Source organism: Nymphalis io, chromosome 18, assembly GCF_905147045.1.
Source record: "Nymphalis io chromosome 18, ilAglIoxx1.1, whole genome shotgun sequence".
Classification (NCBI taxonomy): Eukaryota; Metazoa; Arthropoda; class Insecta; order Lepidoptera; family Nymphalidae; genus Nymphalis; species Nymphalis io.
Window position 1 is genome coordinate 3,524,074 of NC_065905.1, and position 26,276 is coordinate 3,550,349.

At 33.5% G+C, this 26,276-nt stretch overlaps 3 protein-coding genes across 7 annotated transcripts; 1 reads left to right on the top strand and 2 right to left on the bottom strand.

Moving 5' to 3' along the window:
* The first annotated feature begins 818 nt into the window (after positions 1-818).
* LOC126775521 (DNA cross-link repair 1A protein-like) lies at positions 819-23,644 on the top strand. 5 transcript variants are annotated; one of them, XM_050497529.1, is made up of 12 exons: positions 819-1,013; positions 1,715-1,786; positions 2,326-3,535; positions 3,624-3,764; positions 3,834-3,945; positions 4,741-4,884; positions 6,319-6,464; positions 7,034-7,200; positions 8,574-8,694; positions 9,287-9,402; positions 10,060-10,175; positions 23,622-23,644. In XM_050497529.1, the coding sequence occupies exons 1-11, from the start codon at positions 924-926 to the stop codon at positions 10,165-10,167; spliced, it is 2,427 nt and encodes an 808-aa protein (XP_050353486.1). In that variant the 5' UTR covers positions 819-923; the 3' UTR covers positions 10,168-10,175; positions 23,622-23,644. The 5 variants fall into 5 exon arrangements, with proteins under 5 accessions (XP_050353486.1, XP_050353483.1, XP_050353484.1 ...); XM_050497526.1 differs by lacking the exon at positions 23,622-23,644 and adding an exon at positions 13,714-13,849; XM_050497527.1 differs by lacking the exon at positions 23,622-23,644 and adding an exon at positions 12,404-13,767.
* LOC126775544 (N-acetylglucosamine-6-sulfatase-like) lies at positions 13,825-23,118 on the bottom strand. The gene is made up of 10 exons (XM_050497561.1): positions 22,917-23,118; positions 20,537-20,786; positions 20,399-20,458; positions 19,978-20,178; positions 19,002-19,154; positions 17,600-17,767; positions 16,467-16,668; positions 15,741-16,051; positions 15,137-15,253; positions 13,825-14,848 (listed from the first exon to the last, which is right to left on the bottom strand). The coding sequence occupies exons 2-10, from the start codon at positions 20,651-20,653 to the stop codon at positions 14,675-14,677; spliced, it is 1,503 nt and encodes a 500-aa protein (XP_050353518.1). The 5' UTR covers positions 20,654-20,786; positions 22,917-23,118; the 3' UTR covers positions 13,825-14,674.
* On the bottom strand, positions 23,554-25,909 carry LOC126775586 (trypsin, alkaline C-like). Its single transcript, XM_050497627.1, has 4 exons — positions 25,774-25,909; positions 25,272-25,470; positions 24,044-24,299; positions 23,554-23,862 (listed from the first exon to the last, which is right to left on the bottom strand). Exons 1-4 carry the CDS (start codon positions 25,823-25,825, stop codon positions 23,554-23,556), a joined length of 816 nt encoding a protein of 271 aa, XP_050353584.1. The 5' UTR covers positions 25,826-25,909.
* Positions 25,910-26,276: the final 367 nt, after the last annotated feature.

Sequence of the window (26,276 nt, forward strand, 5' to 3'; positions counted from 1 at the left end):
TTTTTTTTAATTGTAGATCATAAAGCTTACGAGTCAAATTAAACAAAATAAAATTTTAAGCTCTATCTTTAATCAAAAATATAATTTCATACCTAAAGAAGTAATTAAAAATCAATAAATAAAACGCCTTTATCGGGCAGACTTTACCTTATGGCAATACTGACCCATTACCTACCTAACTGACGTGTATTTTCACTAATCGTTAATATTATGGCAAATATCTTTATATATATATCAACATTTGATTAAATAAGAATTGGATTTTCAAGTTTTAGCCATTGAACATGTTTCTGGTTACTTATTAAAATATTTTTGGTTTATATCTAATATTAAAATATCAATTGACTTTTTAGACTTACATATATTTGTACTAGTACTAATTAAGGAAAAAATTAAACAAATTATCAGGTCCATGATAATGTAATATTTGAGTTTATAAAAATCTTATTTCTATCATACTTTTTACTAATTTTAAGTGGATTTTATCAGTGTTGCTGTTCTAAGATTAATGTACAAATATAAAATTTATGATTATATTATAGAAAATATTTTATTAGTAGTATCATTACAATTTTCATTTGCAACGCGGAAGCTACTTGTACGTAAATACATCATCCATTATTGTAAGTACTACACTACACGAATGTTCGACGAACATTTCATCGAATAACGAGATGAATCGCGAACATACATGTGTAAATGCGGTATTATTTGTCAACTGTCATGTGTCATTGTAACGTAACATGGCGTATGACGTATTTACTATTTATTAAGTATTGTTTTTTTTTTAATACTTATAGACTAACTAATTAAAAATTATCAATAACTCGATTCATTAAATCGTTCGAATTGATTGTTGTAAGCAATTAATTTTTTTGGCTTTTCTTTAGTTCTTACATAACAATATTTTTCAACAATGGAAAATGAATAATGAAGACATTAATAGTTATTTGCCATCCATTTTAAATCCAAGGACAGTAAAAATATTCAACAAGGACATATCACTTACTCAGGTAATTTAAATTTAAAAACGTAATCAAAAATATTTTTTTATTAAAGACTTTTTAGGAAAGCATGCAAACTGAAAAAATAAACATTCAATATAGTAAATAACTTAATTAATATTTTAATAATTATGAAGAATCTATGAATTATTTCCAAAAGTTAAAAGTTACATTTAAAAAATATATAATAATATATGATTTAATTGTATAAGTGTATATAAAAATCATTATACTGAATATAAGTTATTTTTGAATGAATATAGCTTTTTATTATGCTCTTAGTTACATTAGTTAAACAACTAAAAAGTTAAAAAATATTATTGAGTAATATTTCTTATTATTTATTTGGGTTATTTAATTATTAGTAGTAAAGCATACCTCGGGTTATATATAAATCTTGCATGTCTAATATTTTAAATGTAGGTTATGTACAATATTTCATGATTGTTTTTATAATTATTTAATATTGACTGCAAAATAGAGAACACATATTTTTCAGACGTTCACAGGCTGTTACTGTTTATACTGTTTACTGTTTAGTTTTTTTAATGCTAAGTTTAATTTTATCTTTGTATTTTATTTAAGTAGTACATCACTCTTGTATAATGTATATAATTTATAAGCATATTTTTAATATTATATTATATTTTATATTAAAACTTCACTAAATACAAAACTATATTATTTATATCTAATTGTTCTGTTTTTAGAATTCAACAGTAAGTCGTTCGTCTTTGAGACTAAAAAGAAACAGTGCAAACACAATAAACAATATAATCCAGGTAATATAAACAGATATAAAAACGTGGTGGTTGCCATGGTGATGTTGGCATCAGTTGGCTCAAATGGCAAGTTGTCGTTTTGATCTCCAGAATATGTTGATCAAAATGTCAACTTGACAATTGGAACAAGTGTTGACTAAATCACTGTGTAAAACTGTAATTAAATTTAGTCTATTATGGTGTTTTATATTGCTTTTTCTTTAAATTTTATGAAAAATTGGAATGAAATAGCTGGCCTTTTTTAATTTAAATTAATAAGCTAAACAGTTGATTGGTCCACCTGATGGTAAGTAGTCATTGCCACTTAAAATAGTAACAATTCCATTCAACTTCAGTCACCAACATTGGACCCAAGGTGTTATGTTCATTGTACCTGGAATTACATCCAGAGCCAGGTAATGAACCAGCCAGTATTCATATATCTTAAGCCTAGGACAGATTGTTTTAGTAAAATTATGAAGTTTCTAAATATTTTACACCTTTCTTAGTTAAATCTATCTTGAAAGTTAAATAATAATATTGTTTTTTTTTGTTTTCAGGATTATAGTCTCGATAAAGAAAATTTAAGAAATAAACTAAATTGTTATCCAACAGATGTCCAAAATGTAGGGAAACAAAAAAATATTTCTGATGTTAATTCATTAGGATTTTCAGCCATTGAAGATATTGACAGTTTAAAAAATGATGATTTCACTCTAAATTGTTTCCCATTAAATGTCCCTAATAATATTATAGATAATAAAAACAACAATTCTGTATTATCAATTTCATCAACATCTGAATTACACGAAGAAAAAAGTATTTGTAGCGATAAAACTATTATTTATGATACACATGAAAAACAAGTAGTATCTCTTTCTTTCTCCATTTCAAAATGTGAAACCGTAGATATAAGCACAAAAAAGAGTAACATAAAAAAAATACTATTAGCACATAATAAAAGTGACATAGATGTAGACTGTGAAATTTTAGAAGGATCCGAGTTATCCGAAGACACAATAAACAGTAGTACAAACATGAATAACTCTTTATTTAATACATCAAAAAGAAAAGCAGTCTCTGTCAACTTAGAAATTAAAAAACAAAAATTGACAGGCACAGAAGAAAAATCAGAGAATACGAAAATTCTTATTTTGAACACAAATGCCATTGAGAAACTTACACACATTATAGTTCAACCGCCAAATTATATATTAGTGAAACGTAAAATTAATGATATCGATAATAATATTAACTCGAAACAAAAACCTACTTATGTGTCTGTTATTAAGCATGGGAGACATGTGAAAAATGAGCATTTAAAGCAGCAGTCTATAGAGACATACTTCAAAAGTAATAATACTTCGAGTATAGAGCCCGTGGTTCCAGTGAACGGTTTCAATTCATTAAGAAATGATGTTCCTGCAAGTGTGTATCTCGCTGAGGACCTAGGCCGTAATGATGCGCAGGAAATGAACAGGAATTCAGTGGTTGGAGATTTAATTGGACGGACATCACATAAGCTATGTCCTGAACCGTCAAGATCTCCACGTATTTCATTGCCACGATCGCCCTCTCCGAAGCGGGACGTTAAGTCATCAATTTCAGAAGCTCAACGCGCTTCCTCATCTAGATCTAAAAGGGATAGTGCGGGGTCATTATCGCCTAGGAGAAATATAGATTCCATTCACTTCACGCTACCAGTGAAGTCTAAGTCGAATAAGGCATCAGCCTTTGCGCGAAACATTCCCTACCATAAGATAGTAACAGGTGATGATTACGGATTTGTTTGGTGTAATTGGAAGATAGGAACTCGTGGGATGAACGAAAATTTTGATATTTTCATGTTTGTTAACAGGAACACATTTTGCTGTTGACGCATTTTCTTATGGAGAAATTCCAAACATTAAGCATTATTTCTTGACTCATTTTCATTCCGATCACTATATGGGACTTAACAGGAATTTCAATAAAATGTTATTTTGTTCCAAAATAACGGGTGAGTTGTTATCTGTTATGTTATTGTTAAATGAAGGTTTTTTTGTTTAATATGCGTGGTTTTTTTTAGCGGATTTATGCGTTTTGCGTTTAGGAGTGAATTTTAAACGTGTTCATATTATAAATATTGATGAGACGGTTGTTATCGATGGTGTTGAGGTGACGGCGATAGACGCGAACCAGTAAGACATATTTATTGTTGTTACCTAACTTTATATTTTTGGGTTCCCGATTCGGAATTCTCAGAGTAAGCGTTAGCTTAGTATGAAGCGACATAGTATCGCTATATTACGTAATTTTTACATATTATGCTACTTTTTTTTATAGAATACGAAGGCGGACGAGCATATGGGCCACCAGATGGTAAGTGGTCACCAAACACCCTTAGACAATGGCATTGTAGGAAATGTCAACCATCGCTTACATAGCGAATGCGCCACCTCCCTTGGGAACTAAGATGTTATATCCCTTGTGAATGTAATTACACTGGCACACTCACCCTTCAAACCGGAACACAAGAATAACAAGTATTGCTGTTTTGCGGTAGAATATCTGATGAGTGGGTGGTACCTACCCAGACGAGCTTGCACAAAGCCCTACCAGTACTTTATTTGAGTTGTAATATGTAATAATTTTTATAAGATTTATTATGAAAGTAATATTTTTCTTCGATCATAGCCACGAATCGAAGCCACTATTAGCACAAGTTGAGTATTAATTAAAGGAGAGGGGAGGGGTTTAAATACGGAAATGAACAAAATAACATCCTGTCAATGATCAACTGCTAGATCTTCCCTCTTAGGAGAATGCTTCATTATAACTAATTTCTTGGAAATATTACTAGTAATATTTTAAATATATATTCATCATCATCATCACCAGCCGAAAGACGTCCACTGCTGGACAAAGGCCTCCCCCAAGGATTTCTATTACAATATATATTACATACTTATATATATTTATTTATAATGTTTCAGCTGTCCCGGTGCACTCATGTTCGTTTTTACATTGCCAAACGGTAAAAGCATTCTTCATACCGGTGATTTTCGTGCCTCGGATATTATGGAATCGTATCCAGTGTTTTGGAATAAAGACGTGCACACAATCTATCTCGATACTACGTAAGTTGTGTTTAATGTTTCCATTTAAGACGCGACAATCGTGTTAGTTTGCTAGTATATTTGCTTTGAAATTTTACCGGTCGTGTCCATTTGCCGTCACATCGTAGTCAATAGGGAGTGCACCTGAGAGTGTTTGCGCACATACTTGTGCACTATTATATCTCCTGCGCAGTTGGGTAATCTCTCTTCAGATTGGCCTTCGTGGCCGAAATCAGTCAGAAGGTCATCATCATCAGTATACTTGTCCATAGGAATTCATATTATATTATATTACAGACTATATTAACAATGTACTAACTAACTAACTAAGCATTAAAAGGGAATGTTACATAAGGTAGTCGTTCATTAAGATTTTCGTTAGATCCAATTTTACTATTATCGTAACAGCCTGTGAATGTCCCACAGCTGGGCTAAAGCCTCCTCTCCCTTTTTGCGGAGAAGGTTTGGAGCTTATTCCACCACGCTGCTCCAGTGCGGGTTGGTGGAATACACATGTCGCAGAATTTTAGTGAAATTAGACACATGCACGTTTCCTCACGATGTTTTCCTTCACCGTAAAGCACGAGGTGAATTAAAATTACAAATTATGCACATGAAAATTTAGTGGTGCTTGCCCGGGTTTGAACCCACGATCATCGGTTAAGATTCACGCATTCTTACCACTGGGCCATCTCGGCTAATTTTACTATTAGAGATTGTTATAATTTTTTCCCCCAAAATATAGTTTGAATTCAGACGGCCTACCGTCTGAATTAACTCAGCGCACGCATTGTACTCTACAATATGTGCATAGTGGGCTAGTCGCCATAAGCCGAGATGGTCTATAAGCCGAGATGGTCTAGTGGTAAGAACGCGTGAATCTTAACCGATGATCGTGGGTTCAAACCCGGGCAAGCACCACTGAATTTTCATGTGCTTAATTTGTGTTTATAATTCATCTCGTGCTTAACGGTGAAGGAAACCTGCATGTGTCTATTTTCATTGAAATTCTGTCACATGTGTATTCTACCAACCCGCATTGGAGCAGCGTGGTGGAATAAGCTCCAAACCTTCTCCTCAAAAGGGAGAGGAGGCCTTAGCCCAGCAGTGGGACATTAACAGGCTGTTACTGTACTGGGCTAGTCGCGCATGTGTCCTTTAGTATTATAAAACTTATTTTTTATGTTAAATGGGCCACCTAATGTTTAGTAGTCACCGCCACATATAGACATTGGCGATGTAAAAAATATTGACAATTTCTTACATGGCCCGTATGCCACCAACCTTTGGAACGAAGACGTACCATTCAAATCGGAAAGCAACAATAATAAGTATTGCTGCTTAGCAGTAGAATATCTGATGAGTGGGTGGTACCTACGCATACAGGCTAGCACGAAGACCTACCACCCAGAAAAACCCTAACCAAATGTTAAATTATTTTTAAATTTTTATTAGATATTGCAACCCACGATACGATTTTCCAAAACAAGATCAAAGCTTAGAAATGGCATTAAATCTGCTTCGCGAGAAGAAAACAGCGCTCGAAAAGGTCGGAAAGAAGTTTTCGTCTGTGCTTATAGTCTGTGGCACATACACCATCGGTAAGTTACAACGGATTTCAAACCTTATGTCTTAAATAATAAGGCTTTATCTTCAACTACAAACTTGCAAATTAAATATTTATTTAATTTTCTATCAAACGATAAATAGATTTTAACATTTTTTCGAGGACTCTATTAATAAATACAAAAAAAAAAACTGGAGTTATTATTACAACCTTAATTAAAAAATATATATATATTTTAAGCACGTCAGTTTAAGAAATTCATGAAAAAATGTATTTAAAGTCATTATTATTATTCAATTAAAATATTTAGTTAATTACTATTTATTGTTTTTTATTTAAATTATTTTGTTATAAATTATTAATGTGATAAATGAAATTAGTGCACTCGTTAATTATAATATTTATTATTGGTTCATTTTCAATGTTATAATCTGTTTTAAGTAATATAAAAAATGTATATATGTATTGTACCTTAAAATGCATGTCGTGGCTGGCTTGAAGAGTCGCGTATGTTAAGTCTGAATGTGTTTTTATTATTACATATGTAAGTATAGCGACTGCTGATCGTCTTTAATAAATAAATAAAAAAATCTCTGTGTGTAGGAAAAGAGAAGTTCTTCCACGGCATGGCGCGCCGTGTGGGCTGTTCGGTGTGGGCGTGTCCAGAGAAGGACCTCGTGCTGCAGACGGTCGAAGGTCGCAGTTGCAGCCTCGTCCCGCCGCAGTCGTGTCAGTTGCACGTCGTGCCCATGAGGGATTTGACTCATGAGGTAAGTCGTAATTGATGTCATCTTGACCGATTTTAGTATGGGCAGCTATTATTGACTGCCTCGTTGGTCTAGTGGGTAGATATGAACCTTCGCCCCCTGAAGAGAGCTCCGCCGAACCACGAGCGGAGCAAAGCACGGGAGAGGCCGCGGATACCCACGATCAACACGATCCCGCAGCCTCTCCAATCCGTGATGAGGACGGCCATCACAGTGGTTTTAGTGGGTAAGAATCCCACATAACCCAGTTCCCGTCCCATGGGAGCTGGGTACCTATCTGAAGCTTTCCACTGCGTGAAAAAAAAAGTGGGTAGATATGAGACCCCGAAATCCTGTGTTCAAATCCCAGGGCGGGCCAATATAAAAAGTTATTCGGTTTTTCTGTCGATAATTCTCAGTAGCAACCCGGAGTCTGGAATTATCATAATCAACGGAGAACAGCCTGCGCATGAGTTATAATAGTTACGGTATCTTAGCTGGGACACCATACGACCCGGGAGAGATTACTAGCTGCATACCCAACTGAATCTTTCAGATTCAAGATCCTTCGGACCTTTCCTGCCTTACCCCAGCCCACTTCCTCATAGAACGAACTTTTCTAACTGTTCCTCAGCCACCACTAGACAATGAAAACATTCAACAACTGCAACACTATGAACGAATTGAAAAACTAAAACAGCATTTTTGGCAGCGTTTCTCACACGAATACGTGACTGCGCTGCAACGGAAGGTCAAGTGGCGGTCTTCCAACAGGGACCTGGAACTGGGTTCCATGGTTCTCGTCCGGGACAGGACTCAGCCACCGCTCTTATGGGTCTTGAGCAGGATAACAGGACTTCATCCTGGACCAGACGGGGTGAACAGGGTCGCTGAGATTCTAACCAAAAAAGGGACTATTCGGAGAGCGTACAATAACATATGCCCTCTTCCGGAGACATCTAGCTGTTGAAAAATCCTTCAACCCCGGGGAGTATGTTGCGGCGCTTCACTATCTATCATCGCGGGGTGCGGGGACGAGCCTACCAACTTAACTTCACTTGTCGTCTCGACTCGCGTGCGCGACGCACATCAGTTCTTCATCTTATAATTATTTAACATTAATACAAGCATTCAATTTCGAAAAAAAAAAAATAGCAGCTATCGAAGCTAACAAATTGGTACCGGAAAGCCGTTTTGGTTTATCAGTGTTGTTAAAATTTATAAAAAAATTTTTTATCCAACTCATTGAAACGGCCATTTAATTGCACGGTTAGACCTTTCGTTATACAACACGATATTAATACAAATAAATATTATGTATATGAAACTATATTATTATTATACCGAGTTGCAACGACAAGTTATTATAAAGTTAAATGATGTTGGTATTTTTACAGAAAATGCGCAGTTATTTGGCTAATCTCAAGGGAGCGTTCAGTGAACTTGTGGCGTTTAAGCCCAGCGGTTGGGAAAACGGCAAGAGTCCATCGGTTGAAAAGGATTCCGTGACCATTCATGGTAATTATGACAGATTTTCCGCTAAAATATTATGGATTTAAATGATGAAAAATGAAAATATTCTTCTTTATTCAAGTAAGCTCTTAGTACTTTTAAATTGTCATTACACAAGATTATTATATAATATAAAATAATTATATTATATAATATACATGTATATTCCACCAACCCGCACTGGAGCAGCGTGGTGGAATAAGCTCCAAACCTTCTCCTCAAAAAGGGGAGAGGAGGCCTTCAGCCCAGCAGTGGGACATTCACAGGCTGTTACGGTTTATACAAGATTAATTTTAATGTGAAGCTAGCGGTTGACTATGTATTCATATCCCTTTCAAAAATTAACATTCTTTGGATAAGGACTAATGGCTTAAAGCGTTTTCGGAGACGAGGGATTTTAACATTCCCAACTTCAGCTCCAACCAGACTGCTGCGATTGTTTTCTTAAACGAAAAAACAATATTTTATTACTGTTCCCACCAACCGATGCAATAAATACAGTTAAATTTTATGTTAGGATGTTTCAAAATGAAAATAGTATTCGTTTTGGAATATAAAAATTACTTATGTACTCATTATATTATATGCTTTTTTTCAGGCATTCCATACAGTGAACATTCTAGCTTCTCTGAATTGATTCGTTTTGTCAAATTTCTCAAGCCGAAGCAAGTCATCCCGACTGTTTATATATCCGGAGGTATAAAAGCCGTGCAGGTACGTTGTGACGATTCATATTATTAACTATGTAATATATTAAATAAATAAATGTATATTTATAAATACCGAAAATAATACTACATATATATAAGCCGGGACGTTTTCTCCTCTTTCCTCTCTCCTTTCTCAATTTTTCGGACTTCGTATGAGCACTACTAACAAACAACTTTGACATTCAATTGAGGCGATATCATTGGTCGATATCTTGTATAATCTATGGTATTCGTTATGAATTGGCGAAAAAAAATTCCTAATTATCGGAACTTTGAAAGTAAAATTAAAGTGACTAGACCTAAGTGGAATAGAGTTATAATAACGACTACCATTGGTGATGTAAGGGATGGTTAGTATTTCTTACTGTGCCAATATCTATGGGTGGCGGTGACCACTCACCATCACGCGACCCATTTGTCAGCTCACTAACCTATTTTTAATTAAAAAAGATATGTTAAAGAAAATCTATGGGATAAAAATTATTTTTGAAAATGTCTATTTTTCTAGCTGACCGTACTTACTGGTTTTTAAAACATTTAAAATCGTTTTCTTGTTAAATAAAGCTAATCCTCCAGTAATAAGCTCAAATTGTCTAGAACTATTTAGCTAATTTTCCTTAGTTTTGTAATCTACAAAATGTTTTATTTTTTATATTTTCAGAAATATTTCCCGTGCCCGTTGATAAGCAAAGAGGATATACATTGTCAAAGCAAACTGACGGATTATTTCACTATAAAGAACCACCAGCAAGTTCCCGCCGTCACTTAAATATTTAGGTCAGTAATTGTATCTCAAATGTAAATATATAATAATTACATATAATATATGTATATATTAGATAGGGCTGTGTGTGCGCCGGTTCCATTGCACACATAGATATATATGTTCGAAGAGACTCGTGGATGCCATATTAAAAATATTTGTGATTTTAAAAGCCTTAACATTCGTTCAGAAAATGATTGTCTTATAAAGCGTCGTTAGTCTATGATCGTTCGTTAAACGAAAAATATTGTTTTTATGATATTTATCATATTAATTTAAATAGTCTGTATATTTAAATAGTCTGTATATTAATTTAAATAGTAGTAAAACTGGTGGTAGGGCTTTGTGCAAGCTCGTCTGGGTAGGTACCACCCACTCATCAGATATTCTACCGACTGGTGGTAGGGCTTTGTGCAAGCTCGTCTGGGTAGGTACCACCCACTCATCAAATATTCTACCGCAAAACAGCAATACTTGATATTGTTGTGTTCCGGTTTGAAGGGTGAGTGAGCCAGTGTAATTACGGGCACAAGGGACATAAAATCTTAGTTCCCAAGGTTGGTGGCGCATTGGATATGTAAGCGATGGTTGACATTTCTTACAATGCTAATGTCTAAGAGCGTTGGTGACCACTTACCATCAGGTGGCCCATATGCTCGTCCGCCTTCCTATTCTATAAAAAAAAAAAAAATATCAAATGGTAACAATAATTAAGCCAATTTTTAAAAAGGATGTTCTCAATTCCAATTATTTGTACTTTAATCTGAAGAAAAAAAATACGTATGCAGTCTTTATGAAATACCGGCAAACAATCGACCGTTTAAAATGAAAAATCGGGAAAAAATCGGATAGATGGCAACCCTAATAATTAAATTAGTATAGTCTGTGCAAAAGTACACTTGATTTTAGATTGTAGTAACCATTATTTGTTGCTATTTAATAGAAGTCATAGTGATTCATCATTAGGGAGTGTCCATAAATCACGTGATTCCGTTATAGACTCCTTTTTAATCTCGAGTCTTCATAAAACCCAGTTTAGTTTCACAGTCAATGCCTTCCTTGATTAAATCATTAGTGTACGCTCCTTTAAGGCCATGGTATAGCAAGCGTCGGAGGCGTTGTACGAAGCGAGTTATAGCAAGCGATGTTAGCGTGTCCGTGAAGCGCGTATTTGTACAGTGACCATGTATTTTAGATAAATTGTCATGGCCTAAAAAAATCCTATACGATAAAACTGACCTATAAAACGCGCCCGACGTACCATAAAATGGCCTAAATGCCCGGTTACTACATTAAAGAAACGATTAACTTTAATTACGATTAGTAGAATTGTCTACGAGGTGTAATTCAGAAGCTAAAATTATCTTGATACTTGCGGATCTAAAGGCTATGTATATAATTGATACTTGGGTAAATGTATGAAACTGACAGTTATTCGAAAGTTGATTGCGGAAATTGTAAACGACAATTATAAAATCCAACTAGCCGTAAGCAAAACGAATCGTTTTTACAATATAATAACCGGTCTTTAGACTATTACGGTATTTTCTGTATGTAATATGTCGATTGTATATTGTTGTACAATAAATATAATTAGTGATAAACATTAGTCTTTAAAACACAGCTATTGTCAAAGACGATTTAATTGCATTTATGTATATAGGATTTCGTATATGAAAGAGAAGGACTTCATATATGAAAGAGAGAGAAGAAAGAAAAAACATTGTCATATTCACTTTAAATAATAAGTAGTCGTTTGTTGTTATTGTTGTATATTAATACTTGGGAAGCTAGCGAGTGAAATTTCTGTATGATTTGCACATTTAGACGTTATTAATAGTGTGTTAATGATTACGCTGAAAGAAACGTTACCGCGTCTGACAGCGCTTTGAATTTGAAAAAAAGGGCGTAATATGTTATTTGTTCATGCCTCCAGATGTTTATGTTTAGAATCTTACTGAAAAAAAAAACGATAATTGGGGAGGCAGATTGTATTGTAGAAAAATATTCTGCTAGTATGTTACTTATGCGTTGGCAATTGACAGCGCTTAATATATATTAAAGAATATTAATGAGACAGATGCTGTTCCAAAAATAGGCATTTGTTTTTTAATAGCTCTTCTCGTGACGAACGTCAAGTAAAAATTTTATATCTAAAATAAATAAATAGATATATTGTAAAATACATGATTGTTAATAATAATAATTGATTGTTTGTCTCATGGATTTTCTTCCTTTCTAGCATTATCGGTCGACTTCAATCAGCCTCAGAGGCAACACTTTTATCTTTTCTACTAAATTGGAAGTGTTATAGTTCAAAAACTTTAATAATACGAACTAAGTCAATTCGCATTGATGATTGGTTTAATCGCTTTCCACTTGAAGATGAGCAAATCATATACTGGAATACTTGCCAGCTCTCTAACCGTAAAAATTACATGTATTGCCATCATCATTATATATATATACTATATTGACTATATTGTCGATTATATATATATATATATATATATATTGGGATTTTATTTAAACAGTAATATATGTAATATAGACAAGTAATATAAACAACACTGTTATTTTAGTAAGTATTTTACTGTGATTTTGTTTTAATTTGATGTACCATAGTTAATCGCAATAGACAAATATAATAATAGAGTAATAATAGCCATACCATAGCCAACCATAGTAATAAAAGAATAAAGTAATAAAAGCCCAATAAACTTTATAAATAATTTATAAGCTCTAACGTTATAAGTTACTAAACTGACGCGGCAGGTCAATATTACACGGGCAACTCTACTGTCAATGTCTGTTTTTTAGTATACCAGTTACCGCCAGCTGAGCTCGCGTGAGTGTGAAGGTGTTAAATTCCCTATATCCTTGGTCTGTGACTCGGAAGTGCACGCAAAATTTTATGACATGGTTGAGTAGTTAGACATGAAAGATTTTACAAACAAACTCACTATCGCATTTATAATATTAGTTAGGATTCATTCCCAATTAAGATTAAAGCTTGTATCACAAGTGGTTGCGATAGTAATCCAAAGAGTGGATAGCATATATGACTTTCAAATAGGTTATATGGCTATACAGTTCCTATTCAAAGAATACAAAAATATTGTTTGGATAAGTCTGGTATGATATATTTTTTTAAGTGATAGTTCTTTGGTATTCCACCAAAATTAGTTTTTGATATATATAATAATAATATCCTGGGACATTATAAACACATGGCCATCTGATCCCAAACTAAGCAGAGCTTGTAATATGGAAACCAGACAACTGATATGCTACTTTTCTTTTGTAAATACATACTTATATAGATAATTACACCCAGACTCAGGACAAACAGACATGTTCATGCACACAAAGGTCTGTCCTGGGTGGGATTCGAACCCATAACCTTCGGTGTGAAGGGCAAGTATCTACCAACCACGTCAATCGGCCCGTCGATAGTATATTAGTGGATAAAATGGTTATGTGGTATAAAGACCTGTCTGTCGCCCATATATGATATGTATTGATATTCATTTGATGAATGTTTTATTTCAGGTACAATAAAATATTGTTAAGTTGACTTATTTAACTGTGATGTTTTGATATTAACTTGTTTATATTTTCTTTTTATATGAGATTTATTTGTGATTGAAATAAAAGTCTCTGTGTCGGTCTAATATGTTTATTATTATTTAATTATATTCGATAAATAATTTGAATTGAATAAAACTATCAATATTAACCATTAATAACACAAGCTATCTAAATTCAGCAAATTTTCTTTGAAAACATTATCAATATAGTTTTTTTTTTACAATTATTGTTGAATAGTTTCATTATTTATCTTCGACTACATATTTATCTATATTACAGTATCAGCCTGTGAATGTCCCACTGCTGGGCTAAGGCCTCCTCTCCCTTTTGAGGAAATGGTTTAGAGCTTATTCCACCACATTGCTCCAATGCGGGTGGTAGAATACACATGTGGCATAATTTCAATGAAAATAGACACATGCAGATTTCCTCACGATGTTATATATATAATAAAATAACAAGTGAGGTAACATTATCTAGATATATCACGTGTTTGATGAGGGCTTCAAAATGCCGACCATAGTGTAACTATGGTTTGGCTAACTATTATCAATTAATCTTATCAATTATTATTTCGGCTCACTTCCCACATCACAACACAGTAATAACGTATTTGGTTTAATAATAATATTATGTGCTTTAATAACTTATGGCGAGTGATATTTACCCAGCTAGTCTACGTTTTTTTACTTTTAACTGTGTCCTACAAATCAACAAAAATATTAATAATAGCGAAATGACAGTTCATTATGAACCATAACACCAAAATATGAAACAGAGAAAATGTTTATAACTTCTAGTTATCAAATAATTTCACCTGTCATCTGTGATCCAACAACATTTGTATTCTGGATCATAATGAACCGGCCTGTCATTACATTAATATTAATCTTTAGAATAATGTAGGTATATTAGTAGTAGCTTATCCATATATTTTGGGTTGTTGAAGTGGATCCTCACAGTTGCTGTATCCCTTACAAGAGATCATTTGTGATAATATTAGTTTGTACCAATGTTTGACTGATGGTAATTCCTTGTCTATGATGTTCGTCAGTTCGTAAGGATCATTGTCGATGTCATACATTTCGGTGAAATTCTGAAAGAATAAATTAATATGTAATAAAATCATTTTTTTTGTTAGTGTTGCTAGATATAAATAAATTTTTATATTTTGTTTCCATTATGTTTTAATTACTGTGATTTATCTATTCATATCTTTAATAATAGTAATCATGTTATATATGTATTAAGCGAACCTAAGCAAATTGAAATGGTAAAATACAAACTATAATTTATTTATTTAAGAGTAGGGACGGCGTGTCTGCATACTAAAATACAAATATGTTTGAAGTAAAAAAGACGAAATTAAAATGAATAATCTTACGTCAGAATCAGCGAAACTGCAATATTTCTTGTTAATCCGATTTGACATGTGTCGCACGCACGCGAATGTATTGTTTTTGGAATCTTGACATTTGCAATCGTATTCCGGGTAGCATTGCTGAAAATAATAATTAATAATTCATCGAAGGAATGTTGGTAACTTTCGTGTCAATGAGCCATTTGGTAATTGTTTGTGATTTATTAATGAATTGCAATCCGACTAATGCAAACATGGAATTCAATAATTCTTAAATGAAATTATATTATATTTATATATAATAATATATTATTAATTAATAAAATTGATTTTAACTTATTAAATATATATATTATTTAATATATGTTAAGAGTAAAAAATAACTAATATCTCTATTCACACCCCCAATTAAGCATAAAGTTTGCGCTGGGATTGACCAAGGCGGTCAAGATTGAACCTCTGACTTACACTTAGTTTGGCGGTTAAACCATTGCAATAAGTATAGTGCATAGTAATTGACGATTAAAATTTATAAAGCGAAGAGTCTCTAACCGTGCTAAAGTATAATGAATACTGAAAATGTTATATAATGTAAAGCATTGAATCATAATAAATATAAATGACTCACAGCAAGGTTATCGCTATCATATTTCCAAGGACAACTGGGGTCGACTGTACCGTCCCTTCCTTCCCCGTAGTATTCGACGAGCATATTCCGCTCGAAATTTTCTCTCTGAACATCAAAGTTTATAGGTTTTCCGTCTAAACTCTTTGGTGCTAATAGACCCGCTAACTCCATTATAGTTGGTGCCAAATCAATGTTCAAGACTGGTTGGTCACTGGTAACGTTTTTTTTAACTTTAGGACCCCTTATAAGGAGTGGTACTCGGATATCGGTCTCATATGGTTGCCTTTTGTCGTAAACTTGAGAGAATTGTCCTGAAAATTTAAAAAGCCTAAATAATATAAATTTTATTAATTAAAAAAAAAACTGTTTCGTCTATGTAAACCGAATGAACTCAAATTTTAACTCCACAGGTTAACTAATTGTCATTATATATACATAATGAGAATATGGCGTATTTTCTTAAAAATGACTTTGAGTTTACTGTAATGAACTAACTACACCAGTGTTTTACAAAGCAGACTTTTTACTTATAATTATTTGTTTTGTTAGGAATATGTCAAAAATTAAAAAAACTACTAAATTGTCTATGATCTCATTCTAATATCTTTAAATGACTATGTCAGTTAACTCGGTGATAATCAACACGTAAGTAGTGTATGTTAAATAAACAAGGCAAAAGACTAATTAGTAAGAATATTTAGAATTTATATGTTAGAAATTTCTCACCAATGTGGTATCCGTTGTCGGATGTGTATATTAAATATGTGTTGGTTAAGAGGGAGTTGGAATCTAAAGCTTCGACCACATCTGCGACCATCTCATCAACAGCCAGGAGACTCTCCCATCGACTTCGGTACACTCTGTCCAGGTCTGGTATCATCTCAGCGGGTAATGGTGTAGGGGGCATTGATAGGAGCCAGTGCTTATCCTGAATATTTTAAAGTGTAATGTATAATACATGTTCATGCACACAAAAGTCTGTCCTGGGTGGGAATCGAACCCACAACATTCGGCGTGAAAGGCAAGTTTCTACCAACCACGTCAACCGGCTCGTCAAAAGTGTATTAGTTAATAGTATTTTCGGATGCCAACTTGTCTAGCGTCTAATCTCGTTCCAGTCGTGCCGGATTGCCATCTATAAGAGCGAGAGAATAGATGTCTCTTGTATTGATAATGGGGAAGTAGACAGTCAAATAGACCACCTGATGATAAGTGGTCACCACCGCCTGTAAACATTGGCGATGTGAGAAAAAATAATCATTCCATGATATATAATATATGTGATATATCACCAATGCGCTGTGATCATTGGTAAATAAGATGTTATGTGCCTTGTGCGACAGTACTAAACCACCACCAAGTGATGGTAAGTGGTATGTTAAAAATATGTTTGTGTACACACGGTTGCACTATAATATATCCTTCGTGATTGGTCTTTGAATGATCGACGTAACCAAAATTCTATTATTATTATCAAGTAACAAAGATACTTGATATTTTTGAAAATTAATATGTCCATAGCAGCGATAATACGTAAGTAAATATATATCTTATTTTGTGATCGGGGCTGTGTGTAATTACAATTAAATCGAGGTAATCCGACAAACGGTTTTCAAAGCGGAATTTGTAGAACTATAGAGTATTGCCACCGACCCCTTTTGATCCGGGACTTTTGTGAGGAGTACTTTGTAATCCGACAAATTGCATAATTGCATAGCGACAAGTTACAAAAGGTTAAAACAAATTGAGAAAGATTTGCCGCAATAAATATGCTTTTAATGTATTTTTACGGGTATGTCGTAGTATAGGGTGCTGGATTAGATAGGAGCCAGATTGCCGCGGTTCAAGAAAATACTTACATTGACAGCAATATTGAAATTAGGGTGTCTGACAGCGGTGACGTTGCCGAAGACACCCTTGTGTCTCGGCGCAGGAGTAAAAGGCTGGTGCGGTGCGGGGGGCGCCAGCACCATCAGGAACGGCTGCGACTCTGTCTGATTTTCTATGAAGCTCAAGCTTAAGTCCCTCTGAAATATATCGAACGATTTTAATTATCATTCAATGATATATTTTTCGGAGACATAGTATCTTTCTGCACCATAAATATTCACAAAAGAATAATAGCTCGAATGTCGTCTATAAACAATGGGCGTTTTTCGACAACACACGGTAATTTTTTGTCATGACAATGACGAAATTTTTTTTTTTTTTTATGTTCCCCGGTATGGCAAATGACTCTACTCCACCTGATGGTAAGTGGTAGTAGAGTCCAAACGCGACGACGGCCAGTACAGTCGGGAAGAATGTTCTGTGCTAGCCGTCCCCGCCTTGCCGGCCCGCAAGATGCCTCTTCACGCCTCGTTTGAAGGAACCCGGGTTGTAAGAGGAGGGGAACACGTGAGCTGGTAAGGAATTCCATTTTTTGGTAGTGCGACAAAGAAAGGAGTTGCCAAATTTCTTTGTGGAATTTCGATGGAATTGATGTCACAGGCGGTGACATCGAGAACCAGCTCGCGTGGACTTAAGAAGGAAGGGGGAAGCAGGAATTAGAGAGAATAATTCCTCAGAGCACTCGCCGTGATACAGACGATAGAAAGCGCTCAGTGCTGCTATCTCGCGACGCAATTGTAAAGGTTCAAGGGTGTTTGTGACCTTTACGTCGCCAATAATGCGTACTGCACGTCGCTGCAACCGGTCCAAGGCCTCAAGTAGGTACTTAGCGGAGCCATCCCAAAGGTGCGAGCAATATTCAACGCAAGACCGTACCTGTATTTTGTATAACAGGCACAGTTGTTGTGGCGTGAAAAAACGCCGCACCTTGTTCAGAACTCCGAGTTTTCGTGAAGCTGTTTTTATAATAGCCTCGATGTAATCCCTTGGACTAAGGTCGCAGCGAACGTCCATCCCCAGCATGGCGATTTTGCTTTGTATCATCAGCGGTGTGCCACAGAGGGAGGGATGAGGGTAAAATGGTGACTTTTTTTGTGAAATGTACTTCAATTAAGTCTGAACGCCTGAACTCTTTCCGGTCGTGTCGGATTGCCGTCCCATCGGATTATGAGAGTTAGGGAATAGAGAGTGCACCTGTGTTTGCGTACACACTTGTGCACTATAATATCTTCTTTGTCCTAATCTCTCTTGAGATTAGCGGCCGTGGCCGAAACCGGTTTGGAGGACATTATTATTAATACCTGAAATATAATTAATTCATACGGAAAAAACACAAAAATATATAATTAATCCATGGAATAAAACACTTACGATTATATCAGTAAGGTATAGATCATTTGAATAAGTAGGAACACCATTATTAGATATGGTGTAGTTGTAATAGACAGAGTTGCCAACTAAACCGTGCCATTCGCTCCATCCTGGTGGAACTTGTTCGGGGCCGCCGGTCGCATGCACACCATACTTAAAAAAAAGTAATAAATTTTTTAACAATTATGCAGTGTTATTAAAATAGATAATAATAATAATATTATCCTGGGACATTTTTCAAACACGGCCATCTGATCCCAAATTAAGCTTGTACAAAGCTTGTGCTATGGAAACCAGACAACTGATATACTACATATACTACTTTTCTCTTGTAAGAAAAGTTGGAGATGTCACAAACTATAATAAATGGTATATGTCATCTACTAGTATTTCTTATAAAACTAAGTGCTTTCACACATACATACACACTTATATAGATAATTACACCCAGACTCAGGACAAACAGACATGTTCATGCACACAAATGTCTGTCCTGGATGGGAATCGAACCCACAACCTTCGGCGTGAAAAGGCAAGGATCTACCAACCACGCCAACCGGCTCGTCAAAAATAAATTAATAAATTAATTGAGTATGTTTTTTTTTTAATTTGCATGCATGTGGTTTGGCCGTTTTTTATTTTTCTTAGACATAAGAGATCACAAATACACAGCGATTTTATTTGTTATTCTGATTTCATAAAATATTAATATTACAAAAAATATAATTCATTTATTTATTCATTCATCATACAGTTCATTTTTCCTACAAAAATCACTTTCTTGAGGTTTATTTTATGCTTATTGCTTTTTTTGGCTATATACTTTCAAAGCAGCTGTGATCACAACAGGCTATAAAATGCAGAGATTTTTAAATCGGACCGATAGTTTTTGAGATAGGGCATTCAAACATACCAACTCTCAATCCCTATCTCATCTATATTATTAATAGATACTAATATAGTTCTTTTCATCTACCTCATTCAAATATTTCCCAGCATAAAACGTATTATATCCAGAATCTTTTAGTGCTGTAGCAAAGGTCCGCGTTTCGAGTTTCCTCCAGGTGCGACTGTAACAACCACCGTTGATGCTGTTGTTCCAGGTCATGTGGTTGTGTACGTGAAGGCCCGAGAGGAAGCTGGCACGACTTGGGCAGCATATCGGAGATGTCACGAACTATAATAAATGTTATATGTCATCTACTAGTATTTCTTATAAAACTAAGTGCTCTCACACATACATACACATTTCAAATAACTATATGTATATACAGAGCTATTAGTATATTTCTTTATTATTTTATATCACTAACTCTATATATATATATGAAATACATTTAAATATTTTATAGTAAATGATAATGTAAGTTCAAATAATAATAACTTTAAATACTTACGGAATTCGTAAAAGTCGTCCCTTCGTTTCCAATGAAGCGTTGGACATTCTTCATGGGGTTCTGAAAAATTGAAATAAAACAACAATATATTTTAATAAACTATTTATTTTTCTATATCATTTTAACACTTTTACTAACCATGCCACCTAACACAACATCTTGATCGTCGGTTAAAATAACGACAATATTTGGATTTTGATCTTGACACACAGCAACATGTGCTAGGCATAACGTTATTAGTAAATAATTTAGCATTGTAACGTTATTTTATGATTTACTGTATATTTAATTTGACTATTGTGGAACGGCGGGCATCACTTCAAGGCCAGCGCACTCGCTCGCGATGGCTACACCGAATGCGAAAAATCCAACACTCTTCACAAGTGACCTGAAAGATAATACCACAGATCAATAAACTTCATAATCAGACGGCTTCTTATCACAGTTTACATAAATTTATAAATAGTTTTGTTTAATAAAATACGTGACATATTATAATTGATAAAAGCATCACAGACAGCAATTAAAAATAAATATGTAATAAAATGGAGTAGAGATCCACTGTAATGGGTGCGAAAGATGTTATCTTGTCAAAATGAATGTTTGTTCCAAATTTTTATGAATTAATTGGTGATTTAAGTGTGATAATTCAGAGGACACTGAGTTTTCTAGATGGGTTCTACTCTTTGATATATTTCTACTAAATAGTTGAATAAAAAGCCCTTTGATAAATAATATAAGTGAACCCATACAGAAAGTGGTGAGTAATTATTGTCCTAAATTATTGCAAAAATATTATACACATACATATAACTGAATAACAACTTGCTCTTTTTTAAAATATTATTATAATATGTGATGTTCAGTTTAGTGTTGCCAGAATAAAGAAAGATACAAAAAAATATATTTTATATCTATTTTAAATTATCACATCATGGGGTGGAATATTTTAGCATGTCAATAAATACACTAAAATATTATTCTTAGTGATTTAGAAATCATCTAAAGGGTTTAAATAAGCAAAAATCTGATTGCTACATCAAGAAAGAATACTTTCCAGAGAGCACAATGTTGAACACAATAGTTAAAAAACTTTTATCTGCTTACAGTAGAAGCAAATTATATTGAGAGATTCATTGTGAACATGAATATTTTCACTTACTTAAAATAGCAATAAATCATTATTATAAATTGCATATTGGGAAAGACATTATAAAAACAACAATTACCTTTAGAATGGTAAGCTATTGTTAAAAAAAAAATTGGTTGCTAAGGTAATTAATTGATTGGTTGGTTACATTGACTGGTAAGATGTTATTAAAAAATGAAATCATCCAATATTTATTTAATAAAAATATAAACTTTAACATTTATGTATAGTACACAAAGCCCTACCACCAGGGTAGTCCTTTGTGCAAGCTCGTCTGGGTGGGTACCACCCACTCATCAGATATTCTACCACAAAACAGCATTACTTGATATTGTTGTGTTCCGGTTTGAAAGGTGAGTGAGCCAGTGTATATAATAAATACAAGGAAAATAAAATCTTAGTTCCCAAGGTTGGTGGCGCATTGGCTATGTAAGCCATGGTTGACATTTCTTACAATGAGAATGTCTAAGGGCATTGGTGACCACTTACCATCAGGTGGCCCATATGCTCATCCTATTCTATAAAAAAATTTGTAATAATGATGATGTATGAAATATTTACGTGAAGACATACATGGTTATAGATTTATTATAATTGTCAATATTATATAAATCAAAAGGTTTTGTTTTTGGAACATATGATACAAATAATTAATATAAATTGAAAATCACTTTCCTTCACTTTCAAAAAAATATAGTTTACTCGCAGGATAAGCTTTAATATAATTTTGCAATCAATAAGTTACCATTATACAATTTAAAAAAAAATATTCTTAATAAATATATATTATAATAATATATATATTTTTTTAAATGTTGGCTAGGAAAACTTATTTTAAATGTAAATAATATATACAGTAACAGCCTGTTAATGTCCCACTGCTGGGCTAAGGCCTCCTCTCCCTTTTAAGGAGAAGGTTTGGAGCTTATTCCACCACGCTGCTCCGATGCGGTTTGGTAGAATATACATGTGGCAGAATTTCAATGAAATTACACACATGCAGGTTTCCTCACGATGTTTTCCTTTACCGTCAAGCACGAGATGAATTATAAACACAAATTAAGCACATGAAAATTCAGTGGTGCTTGCCCGGGTTTGAACCCATGATCATCGGTTAAGATTCACGCGTTCTAACCACTAGGCCATTTCGGCTTTTTTTTAAATTGGGGGTCCTGGTCTCCTCGGTAAGTCGTAAATACGTGTCAAAACGTAGATACGACATGAGATGAATTTCACTTTGACCAAATAATATATATCATTTAGAAACAAATATTGAACAAATTATGAATAATATTGAACATAATAATACGGTGGATCAATAAATAACATGTATTTACGCATTAATCTTTCGAGGTTATGCCTACTTACCATTTGAAAGGGTCGTAATATAAATCTTTAACTATCGCAACGAAACCTTGTTTACCCATTATATATTAATAGAATAGACAAATGTTGAGTTTTTTTTGGATTAAATTATAATTTTACAATTGAAGAAAATTTAAGATTTTTAACATACACCCGAAAAGCTCTGCCGTTTATCGATTTGCACATTTGATATTTGAAGTTGACACTTGACAGGATTGAAGTTATATTATTGTCTGTGGACAGACGGGGAAACGGCAATACAGCGGTGAAAGATAATAAAACTATTAAATTAATTCGTGCAACGTATGTTAGAGTTGATGTTTGGAAATATTATTAATGAATATTTTATAAGTGAAAATAATTGTTTCAATGCTTTACCAATTGCCATGTTTCATAATGTTTCACTTTAAAATTTGTACATGAAAATTAAGAACTATCTTTCTTTGGTATAATAAGCAACATAAGCTAAAAGTATTTCAAGAAATGAATTTAAATAAAGATAATTTCTGAGGTACAGTTATAAATAAAAAATACAAATTAAATTAAGTGGTAGGCGTAATTTTTGTCCATAAAAAGTGTAATCTCTAAGATATAAAAAGTAACTTTTCTAAAATTAAAAATCAGACAAGAGTTCAACAAATTATTTATTAGTGGATATTGTACTAATGATCCAATCTGTATAATGAGACACTTTTGTATATACTCCAGGATAAAATCTGAGACCACAAGCGTAGCCGAATGATACAAGACCGACTACAACTCCTTTATAAATCAAAGGCCCTCCAGAATCACCAAAACAACCATCAACGCCATCTATATCCGTTCGTCCAGCACACATCATTGAGTCTGCAATAATAGCGCCGATTGTTTGATATCGTGCTTTGCAGTCTTCTTGATCTATTACAAACATCATTGTGCTTTGGAGCTGATCGGGTTGCGGACCATTTTTCTGAAACAGTAATAAAATAAACGCGGTCTAGTAAATAATACTTAATTGAATGCTGGCAATTATAAATTTCACTAATTAGGTATATCATTTGTAAAAAAAATTAAGAAAATATTGTTTATTATTATCATACAGTTTACGAAATATTTCAAAGAATAGGATATTAAATAATTGGTCTGCTAACCTCTGTTGATCCCCATCCAACTAAAGTGCAGACATAATTTGGCAAAAGTTCACTTTTTGGCTTAATAATTGTAGCCTGACTGACCAAATTGCCAATAGTAAATCTTTTGGCCACAACAACTACGGCTATATCATTTGTATAATATCGTCTGTCAAAGCCATAGTGAGTTACAATTGTTTTAATTTTATGTATCACACCTCCCCTCGTTCGATATGTTGAACCAACACGGATTCTCCAGTATTGAGGAAATGAGTAGCTACAATAATATATATGAATTAATTGATGTTTTATTAAATAAAAAATAACAGCCCATAAATTGGCCACAGCTGGGCAATCGCCTTGCGTGTACCTACTAAGAAATTTTCAAGTTTATTTTACCATGCCGCTCAAGCGCTACTTGGTACACTTTTGTATGTTTGTATTTTATCCGACTAGGGCAGGTTTCCTCGCAATGTTGTCCTTCAACGCCGAGCACAAGATAAATTATAAATACAAGTTATCAGTTCCGGATTTAGCGATCTAGATGCCCTGGGGCAAGAAGTGGAGACCCTTATTTATTTTCCTTATAAATTGAACATATTTTTAGTAGGGTGACTTAATAATATATATCCGTTATATATTACAAATTTAATTATTTTAACATACATTTGGTGGTTACACTTGTGTTTACTATGTGTAAAAATTATATGTGTTTTCAGATTTGGGATGCATTATTTGCTTTATATATTTCTACTATGGGGATCGCTTTCTTGTGGAGTCCCCGGGGCTTAAACCCTTCCTCTAAATCGGGATTGTGAACCATGCGCGAAAAGTGAGCCGATTTGATTTCAAGTTAATTTAACTTATTTTTTTTTTAATTTTACTGGTTTCATTCGTATTTAAAACGTTTGAAGTTAACAACAACACTTAGGTAATATGAGATTGAAAATATTTGTTCTCTTATACACTGTGTATATATGTGGATTTATGATTAATTAATGATTAATTATATATCTATACTAATAAATAAGGTGACGTTTTTTTGTAAGGCGTTCCTGAAATAAATATTAAACCAATATGCCTAAAATTTATAACAGAACATGAACACGCGCTTTGAAAAAGTATTAAGTAGATATACAATATTATTATTTACTTTAAATTTAGACTATTGACGTGACAAGCGTGAATTTCATATTCTTGTAGTATATAATTTTAATGTATTACTATCAAAAACATTAGTATCACTTACTTTCTACCTGTATCCTGATTATATTGGAAGCAATGCGCCGTTGATATAACATGACGGGATGTAAGTATTACACCAGCGCAATGCTGAATGTATTCCTGTGTGCCCCACACGTCCAGCAACAGTTGAGCGAGAATGGGATATTTTTGTATAGTTGTTGGTGAACCGTTCAGCACTCTTAAGATGTCGTATCGCGCATTAACTACAAGGATATAGAAAAATATAAAACCTGGAAGCTTTTGTGGTGTCTCATAAACGTTGTTTAGTTAAATATTTTTTTTTTCTCTTTCTATCATCGTTTTTCGATGTTCAAAAGAAGAAGACTGACTGAAGATTTTTTGAGAAGATTTTTTAGCTAATAACCTACTAAGTAATATTCACAGGTTCAGCCGTTAGTGCCTAATTAAATATAACTTAATAATATGTTACGATATAGTCTCGTTACAATATTTTTAATTTATATTGTTAATTTAGATTATATAAGATTTAAAAAATTTACACTTACCTTCTATAAGATAAATAAAAACCGATAATAATCTCACTTTATGAAACCACATTTTATAAATGTTGTTTTAGCCAGTAATCCAGAAGTACCTACGACATTAATTTATTTCGCAGAATGTTAGCACACTGCTAGAGTTCGTTAGACTGATGATTCAAATGCTATACAACTTTCATTAAGCTGAGGTAGCATAAACTTTTCTAACTGTATAGGAAGATCATTATGTAGCGCGACATGATGATCTTGATCAATTCAACTATAATACACTGCATTATATATATGGCTCGTTCTCATATACGAATTATTATTATTATTCGATGATTACTTTCTACCAACAAGCCAAATTTTCAGAAGAATAAAATAAGAAATTATAGCTTTAGAACTTGCAAAGGCTATAATATAATTCGTTTATGACAACTAGCCAAGTCAGACCTTAGGCTTCAATATATTATGCTAAGTTATAAGAAGAAATGATATTTTAAATTGTTATAAAATATTTTATGTTG